Raw genomic sequence first — 16771 nt, 5'->3', positions numbered from 1 at the left:
TGTGAGGCTCGATCCCAGGACCCTGGGATCATGACCCAAGCTGAAAGCAGGTGCTTAACGATGGAGCCACCCAGGTGCCCCATCCCTGGATTTCCCCCCCGCCCTTTTTTAAAAGATTTTATTTATTTATTTATTTATTTCACAGAGATCACAAGTAGGCAGAGAGGCAGACAGAGAGAGAGGAGGAAGCAGGCTCCCTGCTGAGCCGAGAGCCCGATGTGGGGCTTGATCCCAGGACCCTGAGACCATGACCCGAGCTGAAGGCAGAGGCTTAACCTGCTGAACCACCAGGCGCCCCTGGATTTCCTTTCTTAATGAGCCTTTAGCCATTCTTATTTTCAATTCTCTATTTCCAAGTAACAAACTTACATGACCATGTCATGATTAAGTTTTGGAGATTATTAACTTCCTACTTTACTAAATAAGATGTTAATTCATTTACACTCTTTTCCTAAGTCCATTTCTCTCACTGAAGTCACGTCCCCATTAGTTTTTCCACTGGTCATGAACTCTCGAACTTGCAGTGATATCCTTAAAAATTTGTATTGTTGGGGCGCCTGGGTGGCTCAGTCAGTTAAGTGTCTGCCTCTGGCCCTGCTTCGAAGGCCTCCCTGCTCAGTGGGCAGCCTGCTTCTTCTTCTCCCTCTGCTCGCCACTCCCCCTGCTTATATGCTCTCTCTCCGAGACAAACAAAGAAATAAAATCTTAAAAAAAAATCTATATTGTTAATTGACCATAAACTCTCCCCAAGCCCCACTTTGGGAATTGGACATTCATGCCTTTTTCCCTTCTTTCCACCTCTTGTTTACCTTCCAAACCTATCTTTTATGTTGACAAAGCTGATATGTACATTTTGTTCTGTTTTCTGTGGAGATGCTAACAGCAAACAGTCCCTGGTCCTACCAGGTATGTGCTTTTACTCCTTTTCTTCCAACCCCCTACTTCCCACCCCCTCATGTTGCATGCTTTACTCAACTCTCAGGCGAACCGGTTATTTTCTACTTAGGAACGAGAGCAGAAAGCTCCCCGGAAGCTCATGGTTGACTGCGAAGAGGTGGGTAGTCAGTTATAATAAGGAACCTCCCAAATACTCTTTCTAGGGTGTACAACTGCACTGGGTGCCCTAGTTCTCCTCAGTTTTTTTCCTCAAATTTTTATTTAAATTCTAGTTAGTTACCATATAGTGTCACAGTGGTTTCAGTAGAATTTAGCGATTCATCACTTACATCTAACTCCCCAGTTTTTTCCAAAGTAAAATTATCTCATTTCAGGAGAATGAGGGTGGGGATGGGCGTCAACTCTCCCAAATACAAACCTCCCACACCTGCTCTCCGTATTTCAGTCACATTTTCACTAATTCCACTGTCTCCTCCCTGTGCATCTGAGGATGGAGCTATTCCTGCCAGGGGGATCAGATTCCCCTCAGCGGAAGCCAGTCCCAGTGCAATTCTAGGTTGTGGTGTTCCTCTGTTCACAGCTTCCCACCCTCCCACTTGTCTTCTGTCTTTGTAAAAAATGTTGAAAAAAATCCCTTCTCTTGATTGTTGTTAAAAATTTTGATACCAGCACTTTAATATCTTATCAAAATGGAGAAGAGCCGAGAGGGTCCTCAGCACATCCTGAATCAGGTAATCCCTGGTTACAGTTCCTGACCTCCTTGGGGCTTCCCCAGTGCCCACTGCTGCTTTTAGAAGTACAATCTCCCTAGTGTCTTAGTGCGGGAAATGAACACATCTAAAATGACATGACTGCAAATTAGATGGTCTGGGGTCTTGTCTCTACCATGCAACTTAGTAACAAAACACTTTAAGGGCTACAAATTGTAGGTGCTCATTTAAACGATAAAAGGCATAATTTGACATCAATTCCAGATTTGTCCCACTCTAACATTTTATAATTTTCCAGGTACTTAGCTTAGAATTTCCCTATGTTACTGTCCTTAATTTTTATTAGGAAAATAAAAATCTGGCTTTCTTTTTTAAAAAAACAAATAGTAAAAGGGGCGCCTGGGTGACTCAGTCGGTTAGGAAGGGAAAAATTCCTTTTTTGATTTTTTCTCTGAATTCAAATGTCTATCTTCCACATTGGTCTAAGCCAAGGAGAGAATGACAGAAGCCGTGTACAAGCTCTTCCAGTGTCCTGATCAGGCTTCCGCCTGCCCAATAACCACTACGGTTTCAAAAATTATCTCTGGATTTTTAAAGTGGTAACTTTGTACCTCTAATGCTTCTTGTTTTAAACTGGTTTTCTCAGGTTGCTCTTGAACACTTTCGGATGAATCGTCGACCTCTTCAATTTCTGAGGAGGAAGGACTCTCTACTGTCACAGTCACAGGAAAACCTGATTGCTTAGAGAAAGAAGGCAAGGTTGTAGAAGAGATAACAAAAATCAGATACCAAATATTATAGGACATTTAATAAAACTGATCTAAGGTATCATGTCATTATCTATAAATGTCTTCTACAACAAGTCTAAAACAAGCAATGACAAAGTAAAATGACAGTGACTTATTTTTGCTGTTAATGTATGGAATTCTGTTAAGGTTAATATTTGGAGTCATCCATATTATTTTTAATTTTCTTTCACGTAAGCCAAGTGAGGAGCCAAGGTGCACATTTTATTCAGACCAACTTTACACTGAAGATGAGACATTTACTCTCCACTGTACAAAAAGTCTGGAAGAAATGTAGTTTTTGGAGGAAAAATCCATCAGTAGGGGAGTGGTAAGAGTTAGAAGAATGATTAGAAAGTTAATGTTATCTAGTGAAAAAAATTTTTTAAAAGTAAATCACTTATACATACACAACTAAAATGGACCCATCAAAAATCTCACCGTATCCTCCTTCAGCCACCGTAACCCAGAACTACTGTAACAGTAACACAACTCTCAGGTTTCACTGCCACTGGAATGCAGTTTAGTATGTTGTTTCCAAACACTTGAAAACTGACCTGATCACGACCCCATAAAGTCTACAGAGCAAAAAGAGGAGGCAATCTGGGATTGCCTAACTGCACAGAAGACAAGTCACTGGGGTGCCATTTTAACCACAGGCAACAAATCCCAAAGTACAGGAAAGTTCCAATGGTAGAAAGAGGTGTACACCCTTTCTTCTGGACATGAGGGGGCAGGGCTCACACCTGGGGTGCTCGTCTCCCCATCCAGCAGTGTTACTCTACTAAGAGCAACTCTGCAGTCTCCCAGCACAAGGGGGAAGGAGAACCTGACACTCTGAAAGGAATGGCTGGTTCTAAGACCATGAGGCAGCAGGAGAGGGAATGGGTATGATCTTGGTGAGAGAGGAAGTGCTCTGAGAGACGAGAGACTCTGGCTTCTTTATTTTGCCTTTCAGATCTGGAACTTACACATGTAGCCCTCAAATAACATTTCTCAAAAACATAAGAACATTCTTCAAAATGACAACTCCATGTGTTGGGTCAGGAATAGCGGTCAAATTCCTTTCACTGGGTTAACAAGTGACCTGTGGGCTGGAGAAATGGCTTCCCTGTTTACAGATGGAACCACAAGATGCCCAGTGTGTGTCACAGTCACAGAACTACATGGTGTCATTGGGAGAGCAACCTGACAAGTTGCAAGTGGATTTATTTCAGAGAGGGAATGTTCCCTGCAAGGCTCTGTTTAGTCTAAAACACGAAGAGAATGACCTCCCACCGTTCTCACTTAATCTATATAGGGTAAATATAAGAACTACGTACCTGCAAATGATTATATACATCACGAGTTTTGATTAATGGAAAACCCCTAAAGAGATATCAACAAAGTAAGTTAAACATTGACATGAACATCATCAGTTAATGCCAGTTAATAAAATTTGCTAGAATTATGTACAATAATACTATTAATAGTATATATGAATTTTGTATAAAAAAATAAGCTCAAAGTAAGGAGCCAGGAGGCTCTGCTATGGAGAAAACTGAACAGGATTTAGCAGACTGGCTCGTCATAACTCCCTGAACTGCTGAGGAATGTCCTCACTTTCTATGTTCAGGCTGGTTTAGACTTCCAATCTAACTTCTTTGACTAATAATCATTCTCCAATGGACAATTCCTTGTGATCAAAATGGTCTTGAGTTTAGTAAGTATCATAAAAAGATGATATGAAATCACATAGTCATAAAACTGAAGTGTAAAGACTGGAGCCTGAGAACTAGAGTTTATGCAATAATAATTAATAACACCATTTGCAATGGAGAGTACATTTATCAATATAATGTGAGCATTAATTATTTTAGAAAGTACCTACCTCAAGTCTTATTTAAAATCAAGTCTTTGTATACAAACGTAGTGATCCGAAGGGGCATGTGCACCCGAATGTTTATAGCAGCAATGTCTGCAATAGCCAAACTATGGAAAGAACCTAGATGTCCATCAACAGATGACTGGATAAAGAAGATGTGGTATATATACACAATGGAATACTATGCAGCCATCAAAAGAAATGAAATCTTGCCGTTTGCGACGACGTGGATGGAACTAGAGGGTATCATACTTAGCAAAATAAGTCAATCGGAGAAAGACAATATCACATGATCTCCCTGATATGAGGAAGTGGAGATGCAACATGGGGGGTTAAGGGGGTAGGAGAATAAATGAAACAAGATGGGATTGGGAGGGAGACAAACCATAAGTGACTCTTAATCTCACAAAACAAACTGAGGGTTGCTGGAGGGAGGGGAGTTGGGAGAAGGGGGGTGGGGTTATAGACATTGGGGAGGGTATGTGCTATGGTGAGTGCTGTGAAGTGTGTAAACCTGGTGATTCACGGACCTGTACCCCTGGGGATAAAAATACATTATATGTTTATAAAAAATAAAAATTAAAAAAATAAAATCAAGTCTTTGGTTTCCTTTTTCCTTTTTAAAGATTTTATTTATTTATTTATTTGACAGAGAGAGAGAGATGCAGCAAGAGAGGGAACACAAGCAGAGGGAGAGGGAGAAGCAGGCTTCCTGCCAAGCAGGGCGCCTCATGTGGGACTCTGATCCCAGGACCCTGGGATCATGACCTGAGAGCAAGGTAGGCACTTAATGACTGAGCCACCCAGGCGCCCCAAGTCTTTGTTTTCTTAAGCAATTGTTAATCCCCAATTTCTTGAAAACTACCCCGTAAATTATTTAAAAATAATCTATAGCAAATTAATTCACTCAGCAGGCCTAAAATTATAGTTTGACCATTTAAAGAGACTTTTATACTTCTAGGATAAAAATTGCTAGGCACTGTTATCCTCTAGGTAAGTAATCAGCTAAAAGTAGTTAAATCTAATTTACTAAATCTGATTCACTAAAATGATTTAAGCCAGTTGACTGAGTTAGATTAAGTCTAATCCCTCCTCCTCACCCATTCTGCATTAAACTATTCCCCAGGCTGGAAATGTCTCTTTTCCCCCATTCCTTACAAATCCAACTTCCACCTCTTGCACTGTAGGGTCCTGCCCAATTATACCCACCTTTAATGAAACCTTTACTCACCTGTACCAGTGGGGAGAAGGTTATCTCTTCTTGACTCCCACAGGGTTACATTTGTTGTGACACAAGAAATAGCTTGCAACTCCCAATTATAATGGTTTTTGTTTTGTTTTGTTTTTCTTCCTTCAAGGACTCATTAGGCAGAAGCCAAGGTGAGTTATCATTTTTTCCTCTAGAGAAACCACTAGAGACCACCCACATAATAGAAGCTCCAAAATGGGGGCACCTGGGTGGCTCAGTGGGTTAAGCCTCTGCCTTCAGCTCAGGTCATGATCTCAGGGTCCTGGGATGGAGCCCCGCATTGGGCTCTCTGCTCGGCGGGGAGCCTGCTTCCCCCTCTCTCTCTGCCTGCCTCTCTGCCTACTTGTGATCTCTATCTGTCAAATAAATAAATAAAATCTTAAAAAAAAAAAAAAAGAAGCAGCAGCAGCTCCAAGATGAAAATTTCTGAACAACTTAAGTTAGGAAGATATATACTGTACCTGTTCCTTTTTGCACGTTCTGCTGTGCGCCACGGCAGGAAACCAGACACGCCGGGAGGTAGAGGTTCAGGAGCGTAACACTCTTTACCAAGGGAGTGTTTTCTTCCATTGCTTACAGGTTTCTTCGTGGCCAATCCTGTTTGCAAAAGCATTAAAGGACAAAATCAAGATGCACTAAATGGTGATGCAGCAATCATCACATGTTCACACTTTATGGAACAGGCACCTGCCAATAATGCGAGGCCATTAACAATAGGATCGTTCTGTAAAAATGCTTTTACATAGACTAGCAATGTTTACAAATACAAGTTCTCATAGAGCAACAAGTTATCATTTTAACTAAAATATATGAGATGTGCATAACATGCAAAAGTAAATAAAAAATACATCCCAAAGAATTAAACATGCATGATACACCTTATGTATCATGCAGAAACATTCATTTTATTGAATCTCAGAATATCTTTGGTATTTCTGAATCTCAAAGATAGAGAAACACTGATACATCCCTGATTCCTGCCAAAGAGAATCTGAATTGGACCAAAATTTCAACTTAAGTTTAGCTTTCCTATGTGAAAACAATCAAAGTAATTAGGTATGAAAGCTGTTAAGTGGCAGGTAAGTCAATGCTACCCTCTGTAAGTCTGTCACCTTCAATGCTCATTTGATTTCATATAGAAAATGAAAAAGAAATAAGACCCAATGGATAAAAGAGCAAAATATGGAGATTTGGTCCAATTTCAGTATTAAAAAGTCAAGCATCCTTATATGAAATGGTTAGTAGCAACAACTAGACCTATATGCCAATATTTTATTTAGAATAAACCATATATTAAAATTGACATTTAAATATTTTTTCTGTTACTCAAAATAAGTAACCTAGGTTCATTATATTTATTCCTCAAATCTATTTTACTATACTAGTTTGGCAGCATTAGGGTAGCATGAGAAGTAAAGCATATGTAGCAACAGAGGGTAAATATTTCATAGAGTATAGCTTATTGATAATCACATGACCTTGTATGATTTCTCTGGATAAATTTATACACCTCTTAAAATATATAAAAGTTCCATTCACTTTGCGCTATTTTTTGTTTTTAACTTAATTACTCTCAAGGAAAAATGTTCGTATATTTGTGGTTTGTATGTGTATACTTCTCCCCTGACTTTCCGAAACTAATGCAAATATCATTTGTAATTAAATCCAAAATAATTTGCATGTATCTTGTTAGGAGATACAGTTCCCATTAAAGTTCCTATCTTCTTTCTGCACACATGATTACAATGTGAATGTGACACAACTCACACATTTAACCCTATACTCACCTGGATCTAACTACATAGCCAGACATTGCTGTGGCTTACCTCTATGTCTCCATATAACTGAGGCAAATACAAAAAAAAAAGCCCAAGAAATAAAATTACTCTTAAATAGCTCAGTGAGCCTGTAAACTTCAGTTACAGTTCCACTTTGTTTAATCATGCTAAGGAAAAAAAAAAGACTTTTAATTTTTTATTCTCATTCCATGAAGTCCTATTATATACCACCGGATACTAAAATTACAGAAATCCCAATATAACATATATATTTTTTACCTATATATAATTCTATTTCTAATATTATATCAAGGGCACCTGGGTGACTCAGTTGGTTGGGCCATGATCCTGGAGTCCTGGGCTCGAGTCCTACATCAGGCTCCCTGCTCGGCAAGTAGCGTGCTTCGCCCTCTCCTCCCTCCTCCTGTCCACTCTCACTATTTCTGTGTCTCCCTTTCTCCAATAAATAAATAAAATCTTTAAAAAACAATAATATTATATCAGAATACCAGTTTAGACACTTTCAAGAATGTTTTACACATGATGCAAACTTTTAATAATAACATCTAATTACTGTGACATCACAAATCTCAGCTTCTTGCATATATTATTTGACTACTAAAATGTTTTAAAATAAAAATTGGTAGAAGAATTGTTAAGCTTTCTTTTGACCAAACAAGGAGATTAATGGAGAATCAAAAACATACCTTTTAATAGTTAAAAAAAAGAAGTCGTATTTATGGAGATGTTTACAATACTATTAAAAAGTTATATAATATTTAGGTTGTTTTGAATTTTCCACTAACTATTTATTTATTTATTTAAAGTGGGCTCCACCCCATGACCCCAAGATTGAGAGTTATATGCTCTACCGACTGAGCCAGCCAGGCACCCCAAATCTTTCATTAATAAAAAATAGACTCAACTCAATGAAACCTTGTGAATACATAAATAAGTATTAACTATGAAATCATACAGAATTTTAATTCAATTTAAAATGAAGTGAAAGAAGAAAAATGGCAAATTTTATTCGAGCTCTGTGAAATCACATCAATATTCCATCCACCCTATCACCTGTGTACCTACATTGTCTATGCTAATAGACCACAGGAAGAGAAAACTAAAATCTTAACTCAAAATAATGAACTTTTTAAGAACACATCTCTGGTTAATTAAAAAAATGGAAATATTAGCATCTTTTTAAAAATTGTTTCTAATTTCATAAATTCTCATAATCTGTATCTGAACATTTATAGTCTTTCCTATATGCAGTATGGTTAATCCTGGTTGTTACCCTCAGTATCACATAATGGGAAGAGATTCTAATTTTAGCCATCGGAACACATATAGGGCATAAGTTCTAGCCGCGTTAAAATGCCAGGAGAGAAATAGTTACCGATTCTAATAGTAGCTTTCCCCTTCCGACCATTTCCCAGAATTATAGTTCTCTTTTTCTGTCTAGCAGTTTTGAATGGTTCCTTCACTGATGGAGAAGTTATCCACTGGTACTGGAAGAGAAATAAAAAACACTTATTTCAGTTACAAGTTATTTATAAGGGTTTGATCTCAATTGGAAATTAAGCTATTTTGAGTTAACAAAAGGTTTGCAATCTGCATTTCTGGGACCTCAAATTAAAGAATTACACAATGTTTTCAAAACAGAAAAGCCATTTGATTTGACTTAATTGATTTAAGATGGCCGAAAAATGCCTTGATAGTTTTATTTTATGAGGGAAAAAGAAAAGAAAAATATGCAATTAAAGAAAAACTCTTCTTAGAGAACATGTTACCTCTGACTTGGCACTCCTTCCATTCTGGAGAACTTTTTTGATAACTGCTTTCATCACAGAATGATCTAAAGTAAAATAAATCGGAATTATAGTAATTGCTTCCCAATAAGCGGTTATTCCCATTTAAAAACAAACAAATTACAAAAACAAATTACAAAAAACCAAACTAATTACTGCTTTTCACATGAGACTAAATATAAAACCCACATTATGTGGTTACATATGTATTTCCCCCTTTTTAGTATTCTAATTTCTTCCTCAGAAACCGAACACGAAAGTATACCCCCTCCCATATTGCCCACAATGACTGTTCTTTTGGCAGCAGCAAAGATGAAATCTAAACACTGTGTCTAATGTGGCTTTGGATAACTTTAGATAGAAAGCAGAAGTCTGGGCAATGTCCAGATGCTTAGGTACCTAAAGGGCATCTAGTCTGCCAAACCAAAGTCCTGATATTCTCTCAAACTGCTCCTCTCATCAGACCCCCTTTCTCAGTGAGTGGTACCAACCAGTTGCACTCGTTATCATCCTGCACTTGCTTCTTTTTTTTTTTTTTAGATTTTTTATTTATTTATTTGACAGACAGAGATCACAAGTAGGCAGAGAGGCAGGCAGAGAGAGAGGAGGAAGCAGGCTCCCTGCTGAGCAGAGAGCCCGATGCGGGGCTCGATCTCAGGACCCTGAGATCATGACCTGAGCCGAAGGCAGAGGCCTTAACCCTCTGAGCCACCCAGGCGCCCCTGCACTTGCTTCTTTATTACTATTTCCTTCATACCCCACACCCGATCTGTCTTATTAGCTACCCCCTAAAACACAACCGAACCAAACCACTTCACCAGCCCCAACCTGCTACCCTAAGGCAAACCATAAACAGCCCGTATCTGGACTCCTGAGGGGAGTCATAGTCTCCTGACCGGTCTCCCCATTTTCCTTCTTTAGCTCTCCCCCACCCCCAGGTCTATTCCCTACACCAGAGTCATCTTATTGAAACACAATCAAGCCTCTTCCAGCTCAAAACGCTCCACTCATTTAGAATAATCCATGTCCTTACTCTGGCCTTCAAGACCTTGTAAGAGCACACCCCTGGCCAGCTCTGCGACCTCCCTGCATAACTTGCCCTCCCTCACTCAGACTTCCGACCATGGTGGCCTCCATGTTTTCCTTAAATTCTCCACCCACCCCGTCACCTCCGAGCCCGTGTACGCATTGCCTGCAGGCCTCCCAATGGCCAGCCACTCTCTTCATTCGGCTTTCCCCTCAAAAGTCATTTCTCCAGTGAAGCTGTCCCTCATCATATGGAATACAGCCCTACGGCCCACTTCAGGGTCTTTACCTTTGGCTGTTTTGGTACTTCCCGCCATCTAAAATCACACTACTTTATCTGCCTACTCATTTCTACTTGAATTCCTCCACTAGAACACAAGCTCCAAGAGGGTAAGACTTTGGTTGACCCTGTTCACTGCCACGTTCCTAGTGCCTAAAGCCTGTGTCTGGAACACAGAAAGGATTCAAAAATTACTTGCTACACTGAGAAATGAATGAAATGCTCTTTGCAGCAATGCAGAGGTGATAATTCTCCTGGTGGAAGCTAGCTCATAATCTCGGTTCGCCCTATTCAGAGTGGCAGCCAAGAGCAAGTTACACGTATATCTCATGTTAGTTAGTAAATTATCTGCTAAAACACAAGGGAAGTACAAGATTAGGAAAGTATAGCATTAGGAAAGCAAACACATTAAGTTTTAAAAACTGTCAATACACGAACACAATCTTTCTGTTTTGTTATTTGTTCATCAATTAAAAAAGGAGTGACATACCAACGAGTGGATTTTTTCTTATATCCAGAACGACCAGAGTTCTGTTGGTTTCGAGGGCCTTTAGTAAAGCCTTTGCTCCTTCATTGGTGAGGCCACACTGCTGCAGGTCAAGTGCTTTTGAAGAAAGACAAAAGGTCACTTGCCAATTCTATACAGATTTGACACACATACAACTCTCACGTATTCATGTAAAAGCTCAGGTAAGATTTCTGTACGAGAAGTCATGGCAGGTTTTTAATCTTGGGTGTTGAAGAAAGAAAAATAGAAAAGTACATACACACATATAATACAAAATCCAATAAAAAATTCTTAGATGAGCCATGACTAGCCTGCTCTTAGTACCAATAAATGAGCCAACATATTTTATAATTACAGAGGTGAAGAATAACTCTAGATAGTCTGTGAGTGAAAAACCTCACAAAAGGAGTCTCAGGGGTTGCCTGGGTGTCTCAGTGGGTTAAAGCCTCTGTCTTCGGCTCAGGTCATGATCCCGGGGTCCTGGGATTGAGCCTTGCATTGGACTCTCTGCTCAGTGAGGAGCCTGCTTCCCTCCTCTCTCTGCCTGCCTCTCTGCCTGCTTGTGATCTCTTGTCTGTCAAATAAATAAATAAAATCTTAAAAAAAAATGTGGTTCCTCATCAGCAAGGATGCTAGTGGCAGAGTCAACTTCACAGGCAAAAGCTGGGTGGAGCTCAGAGACCACGTTGTATTCTTTCACTACGATCTTGAGTTCCAAATCACTCTTAAAACTACTTAAAAGGAAAAAGCCAAATAGCAGATATGTATTGTTATATATATACATTATATATAATGTATATAATATATATTAATATGTAATAATTAATATAATATGTAATATATATGATAGATATGTATTGTTTTATATAACTATTAGTTTTAGAAAAGAAAAAGAAAAAAGTCTAAGAGGGTGTAAATAATAACAAATCCGAAGAATGTGTGAATAGGGAACATATGTTAAGAACTTACCATGAAAGAATGATAGTCAAGAACACTGTCTTGTAAAAGTCAAAGAACAGAACAAATGATCCTAATACTAATAGTTCTGAGGCTGAACAACATACTCATTTAAACCAAAGGGATCATCACAAAAGCGCAAGTATAAAAAACACTACTAACTTAGGAGGAAACTATCATATGAGCCTCCCCTACTTTTTAAAAGAAGATTTTATTTATTTATTTAACAGACAGAGATCACAAGTAGGCAGAGAAGCAGGCAGAGACAGAGAGCGGGGTGGGGGGGGGAGTAGGCTCCCCACTGAGCAGAGAGCCCGATGTGGGGCTCGATCCCAGGACCCTGGGATCATGACCTAAGCTGAAAGCAGAGGCTCAATCCACTGAACCACCCAGGCACCCCATTATGAACCCTTTTTTAAAAGTGTTGTATAAACCATTACGCTAAAGTAACTGAGGTCTTTTAAAACCCCATGACACACAGAAATAAGCCAGACATATGGAAAGAACACGATGCAATCCTCACAAACTCTTACCACAAAATGGACAAAGGATATAATTAACCAACTAGTCAAATTAATAAAAATAGTCACATGTCACTAGTATGTAAACTGAATACAAATTAAAATAAAATGAGATTGTTCCAAGATCACATAATAAAAGGTCAAGATCACATAACAAAAACCTTGAAAATGTACATGCCATTCTGACCTAGCAGCTAAGAATTTAACCAAAGGAAGTAAGAGACGTAGGCAGGGATGTGAATCAGAGTACTGTTTTTAACAGTGAAAACCTGCAAAGAGCTCACATATCTAGCAATAAATAAGCAAAATGGACCACGGCATATTCATATAATGGCAAGTCACTAAAAATGATGTGGGAGATGTAAATGTAGTGACTTCTTAAGATGGTCATACCATATGAAATTTAAAAAGCTATAAAGTTGGGACGCCTGGGTGGCTCAGTTGGTTGAGCAGCTGCCTTTGGCTCAGGTCATGATCCCAGCGTCCTGGGATCGAGTCCCACGACGGGCTCCTTGCTCCGCGGGGAGCCTGCTTCTCCCTCTACCACTCTGCCTGCCTGTGCTCACTCTCTCTCTCTCTCTCTGACAAATAAATAAATACAATCTTAAAAAAAAAAAAAAAGCTATAAAGTTTGGAGTAATCCCACCTGCATAAAAAAGGAGGGGTTAAAAAAATAAAAAAAATTAAAATAAAATAAAAATTTAAAAGGAAGGGTTATCACTTTTATAGCATTACAGTTTTTACTAGTGACACAAGTCAGCATTTGTGAGGGGAGAGGCCTCACATGTACTATTAAGGTGGATTATAAACTGGCACAGGATTTCTGGATGGGAATTTGGCAATGTGCAGTAAGTCATAAAAATATGTCACATTATGAGGTCTTTCCACTTTTAGTAACTTAATCCATAGAGCTAATGCAATGGTCACAGAGATGTGTTCACTACACACGGTTCCTGACAGAGCAAAGTACAAAGTGTTTAAATCTAATCGCAAAGGATTAAATTAATTGTACATCGACATAATGGAGGACTATATGATGCATCATTAAGTAAGAGAAGAGCATGAAATAGTAACTGAAGCATGAGTTCACTCTTCTAGTCTCTGAAGTATATGAACATGTTTATAGAAAAACAAACACTGAAGGTACGCTAAAATGTGTATTAAGATTATGAGTAATTTTGTTTAGTTACTCTGTATTTCCTATAAAGAGTATATGCAACTCTTAGAGAAGCTTAAAAGCACAGTAAAAGATATTGGAAAAAATAAGGCTTAAAAAAAAAAAATCCCATGACTATGGTATCAAGCCAAAAGCTAAACATACTTAACATTTAAAAAATTCTAGGATTTACCTCTAAGCCATAAATCCTCACTGAGAGATTCTGCAAAAGCACTTGCGCCCAGGTCACCAATGAGCGTGTTGCAGTTCAAGGTGATGCGCCTCAGACCAGCCATACAGTCCAGATCAGGCCTCCTGTAACGAAGACTCTCGGCCCAGATTTCTTCGTGCCTTCTCATGGTCTGATACTTCAAAGATTTAACAGGATGAAATTAAGATATCTGGATAAGGAAGCAGGGTATGCCTACTGAGGACGGCTTATCATGTCAGACATTTATATGCACATATAAGCATATAAGCCAAGAGAGTCACCCCGAGAGGCTCAACAGTCGATTCTAGCTCAAGAGTCTCAGGGACCCAGATTCTAATTTGCCAGTGATTAGATTCTAGCCAGGGAGTGATCTGTGGCTGATTAGTTACATAAACTTTGACAATCAAATTACATTCTATACACTTTATTTTCTTTATCTGCCAAGTCAGGGAATTGGTTCTAAATTCTATTATTGCTGAGGCTCTAAGTTCTATCATTCTGTCCTCCTGTGGTTTCCAGACCCTCGACTGGGCATCCTGCAGTAGACTTTCTGTAACATGGATCTATTTATTGATAAATTATATACACGAAGTTACACGTTCAATTCTGCACATACACTTCACCTACATTATAAACTACACAGTTATTTTTTAAAAACTACAAAAGGAATATAAGGGTTCTGGTATTTTCTTTCCCCAACTCAATGGATCTCACTATTTTAGAGTTTGCACACCAACTTTAGAGGCCTTCAGTATGCAAAGCCAGTTTGACCTCCCTCAGGAAATTGATGGTTTGATTTTTAACCACAGATAGAGTCGTAAAGACACATTCAGTTCTCTGTATTCATAAGACAAATTTTGGTTAATGGAACACGGACTTTAAAAGAAAGAAATCTTATTACATGCTCAAACAAAAAAAGACTCAAAGTTCCTATGCCAGTCTAAATGGAAAATCATTGGTGCCGTTTTTCTATGAACAATAACTTATAGAAGCAAAAAGTAGAAATCACAGAAAAACACTTTCACAGTGCTTATAATGTGCCAGGCACTATTTTATACAAACTAGTCCATTTAATCCTCCTAATAAAGCACAGAGGCTAAGTAATGTGTCCATGGTCAGAAGCTATGAAACTGGTGAGCTGGAATCTGAAACTGGGATATTTGGCTTCAGAATCCATGCTGCTGACTGTTTTCTATATCTGGGGTCAACGGACTTGCTCTGCACAGGCCCAAATGTAAATTTTTCAGCTTTGTGGGCCGTAAGGTTCCGTTGCAAATACTTAACTCTGCTGTTGTAGGACGAAAACAGCCACAGTCACAAAGTCAGCAAATGGGCCCGGCTACGTTTTAGAAACACTATAACACCCAATGATGGGCTGTTTCAAAGAACTAAAAATACATGAAAGTATTATTTATAATGTATTATACACTAGATCTTTTATTACTACGGTTAAATGGATTACCTTTCCTTAGTGGTAGAACCCCAAACTGAAAACTGGTAATAATCTTTCAACAAAACCAAAACTGTAATCATGTATATCAAAAGACAAGAAAAGATGTGCCATCTTGTATAGGAGTATTAATGTGCTTTAATCACAGAATATGTTTTCATGAAAGTTTAAACAGAAAGTCACCTTTAAGATCTTGGCCATGTGATCTGCTCCCTGCCATGTCAGATTACACCCCGTGAAGTTTACTGTCTTAAGAGTGATAGAGTTCTTTATACCTTGACAAATAACTAAAAGGGGAAAAAAAAAAAAAAAAACCACACACACGATAAGATGAAGAGCCCATACAGTATGGTCAATTCTGACTTATTTGCTTTTCCTGAGTCTACCGGAGGGTTTATAGCTGTAGTCTTAAAATCACTATCTACAATCTTCCCAGGCAACGGATGGATTGGTGCATTCTAAAATATGTCAGTAATAAAGGGTTATTCTAGTTTACAGCAACAGTTTAATTTTACCTAGATGCTAGAATTGAATACGAATTGAATATTCTGAACCTGGCAAACTTTAAGCCCAACTAGTCAGTAAAATACTCTGTACCTTTTGAGATATAAGAAAGAAAAAGAAAAACCTAAAAAGTCTAAAACTCTTCCCATATATTCCTATAGTCCTATTTCCAATGATACAACCCAAACTCATTTATCAGTTACCCGTCAATTTAAATGTCAACTCTAAACCCAGAGTTTTATTAGGTGCTGTACTAGAGCAATATACTAGAGCAATGTAAGACAGAACATGTCAAGTCTTAATCCCCTCAAATTAAAATGCAGCCTTCCTTACACCCCAGACCACTAGTGGTCACAATGAACACAGTAATTCTTCAGGACCCCAATCAACAATTACTTTCTCTGTGATTACCTCTATGATACACCCCCCCCCCACCAACACCACTGAATTTTATATACTCCCGTAGCACTTTGCATGTATTTCCTATTTTAGTACATAACACAGTGCATTTTGTCATTATGATTGCATACAGATGTTTTTAACTATTTAAGGATAATAATTCTTTTGTCTTTACATTTTGCTATTTCCCTTCCCATAATTATTTCTTGATAATAAAAAGATGAATGAAATAATATAGTATATGTTATACTGCATATATATAGTATTGCACTACATATATACGAACAATATAGTATATACTTGTGTGGCTTGTGGCTTAACATAATCTAAGTGAAAGTGGTTCGGAGAGTATCCAGCATGACAAACTTTCAGTGTACAGGTGAGAGGAGACCATGGTTTGATCAGGCCTGGGAGACAATACAGGCAGAAAAGGTACAGACAGCAATTAACATGCAAGCAGGGAGACGTGAGATCAGTCTGGTTGGAGGAGACGTAAAAAACATTGAAACTTACTTTCTAATCCTCCATCTCCAATTGGGCAGTTTGCAAGAGACAGGTGCACCAGAGAGGTGGATTTATTCAATCCCTTTAGTGGGAAGAAAAAGTTAAAATTTTTATGGGTTGAGTTTCCCTCCAAAGCAAATATCCAATGTTTGCAGGACACACTG

General features: G+C 38.5%; 1 protein-coding gene across 2 annotated transcripts in view; it reads right to left on the bottom strand.

Moving 5' to 3' along the window:
• The window catches only part of CEP78 (centrosomal protein 78), a 35287-nt gene that overhangs the window by 13533 nt on the left and 4983 nt on the right, over positions 1-16771 (bottom strand). For both annotated transcript variants that reach the window (XM_082694468.1, XM_082694467.1), the window contains exons 3-11: positions 16617-16689; positions 15384-15487; positions 13733-13907; positions 10888-11001; positions 9074-9138; positions 8680-8791; positions 5967-6102; positions 3715-3760; positions 2219-2347 (exon numbers count right to left, since the gene is read on the bottom strand). In XM_082694468.1, the coding sequence (XP_082550594.1) occupies positions 2219-2347; positions 3715-3760; positions 5967-6102; positions 8680-8791; positions 9074-9138; positions 10888-11001; positions 13733-13907; positions 15384-15487; positions 16617-16689 (954 nt within the window). The remainder of the gene's footprint in view (positions 1-2218; positions 2348-3714; positions 3761-5966; positions 6103-8679; positions 8792-9073; positions 9139-10887; positions 11002-13732; positions 13908-15383; positions 15488-16616; positions 16690-16771) is intronic.

This window comes from Mustela nivalis (genome assembly GCF_964662115.1).
Source record: "Mustela nivalis genome assembly, chromosome: 13".
Lineage (NCBI taxonomy): Eukaryota > Metazoa > Chordata > Mammalia > Carnivora > Mustelidae > Mustela > Mustela nivalis.
This window is presented reverse-complemented; position numbering and strand designations above follow the sequence as displayed.